At 54.9% G+C, this 1,315-nt stretch overlaps 1 protein-coding gene across 2 annotated transcripts in view; it reads right to left on the bottom strand.

Annotated features, from left to right (window-relative positions):
* Positions 1 to 1,315, bottom strand: part of EIF2AK1 (eukaryotic translation initiation factor 2 alpha kinase 1) — a 14,260-nt gene that overhangs the window by 11,792 nt on the left and 1,153 nt on the right. For both annotated transcript variants that reach the window (XR_003570564.1, XM_027878159.1), the window contains exon 2: positions 822 to 980. Coding sequence is in view for 1 of the 2 variants with exons in the window: in XM_027878159.1 (XP_027733960.1) it covers positions 822 to 980 (159 nt within the window). In the remaining variant the exon portion in view is untranslated. The remainder of the gene's footprint in view (positions 1 to 821; positions 981 to 1,315) is intronic.

Genomic DNA, 1,315 nt, shown 5'->3' with positions numbered 1-1,315 from the left:
CCTGGGAGAAGAGACCAACCCCCACCTGGCTATAACCTCCCTTCAGGTAGTTGAAGAGAGTGATGAGGTCACCTCTAAGCCTTCTCTTCTCCAGACTAAACAACCCCAGCTCCCTCAGCCTCTCCTCACAGGACTTGTGCTCAAGTCCCTTCACCAGCCTCGTTGCTCTTCTCTGGACCCGCTCCAGCCCCTCAATATCCTTCCTGAACTGAGGGGCCCAGAACTGAACACAATACTCAAGGTGTGGCCTCACCAACGCAGAGTACAGGGGAAGGATCACTTCCCTGCTCCTGCTGCCACAATGTTCCTGATCCAGGCCAGGATGCCATTGGCCTTCTTGGCCACCTGGGCACACTGCTGGCTCATGTTCAGCCTCCTGTCGATCAGCACCCCCAGGTCCCTTTCTGCCTGGCTGCTCTCCAGCCACTCTGTGCCCAGCCTGTAGCGCTGCAGGGGGTTGTTGCGGCCAAAGTGCAGGACCCGGCACTTGGCCTTGTTGAACTTCATCCCATTGGAGTCAGCCCATCTCTCCAGTCTATCCAGATCCCTCTGCAGAGCCCTCCTGCACTCCCTCCCAACTTGGTGTCATCTGCAAATTTGCTGATGATGGACTCAATCCCCTCATCTAAATCATCGATAAAGATGTTAAACAGGACTGGGCCCAATTAAGTTGATTCAGGGTATTCATCCTTTTCACAGATTTACTCTTGTCCCAACGGGATGAAACCCAGAGCTTTGTACTGATGTTACACTGCAATTCTGCACAGAAGGATATTGCTGCAAGGCAGTTTAAGAGGCAGGAAGGAACTATTCTTACTAACTTCGGAACAAACACCTCGAATGCACGGGATTGTGCGTGTACATGTGGCAGAGATGCTCCAGCAGCGACGCAAGCAGCAGCTGGTTTTGGATGGTCGAAGTGAACTTCACAAACTTTTGCGACCCGTTTGCAACTCGCAGCTCCGCCGGCACATCCGACTCTGGAACGGGACAGGCAGACGAATGAACTTCGGTCTCGGAACACGCCTATTGACCTAAACATCAAAACAACCTACAACCCACAACAGCTTCAACACAATCCTGGCTAACAAAAGAGGCACCACGCGAGCTGCCGCTGAGCCAGTCGGCTAGGAGGCTAATTGGGAAGCTAATTAATTTTTCTAAGAGTGCACGGAAAGCAGCTGCCCGGGGAGGACGAGGCGCTCCGTGCCCGGGGAGGGGGAGCTCATCCCGCGGCCGCAGGGCTGGGCCTGCCCGCTCTTGCATCACCCTCGGAGCGCAGGGGAACGCAGGGAAGGAGGATGGCGGCAGTTCC

Source organism: Empidonax traillii, unplaced genomic scaffold (genome assembly GCF_003031625.1).
Source record: "Empidonax traillii isolate 1590-97213 ecotype Southwest subspecies unplaced genomic scaffold, ASM303162v1 scaffold39:size2480183, whole genome shotgun sequence".
Classification (NCBI taxonomy): Eukaryota; Metazoa; Chordata; class Aves; order Passeriformes; family Tyrannidae; genus Empidonax; species Empidonax traillii.
This window is presented reverse-complemented; position numbering and strand designations above follow the sequence as displayed.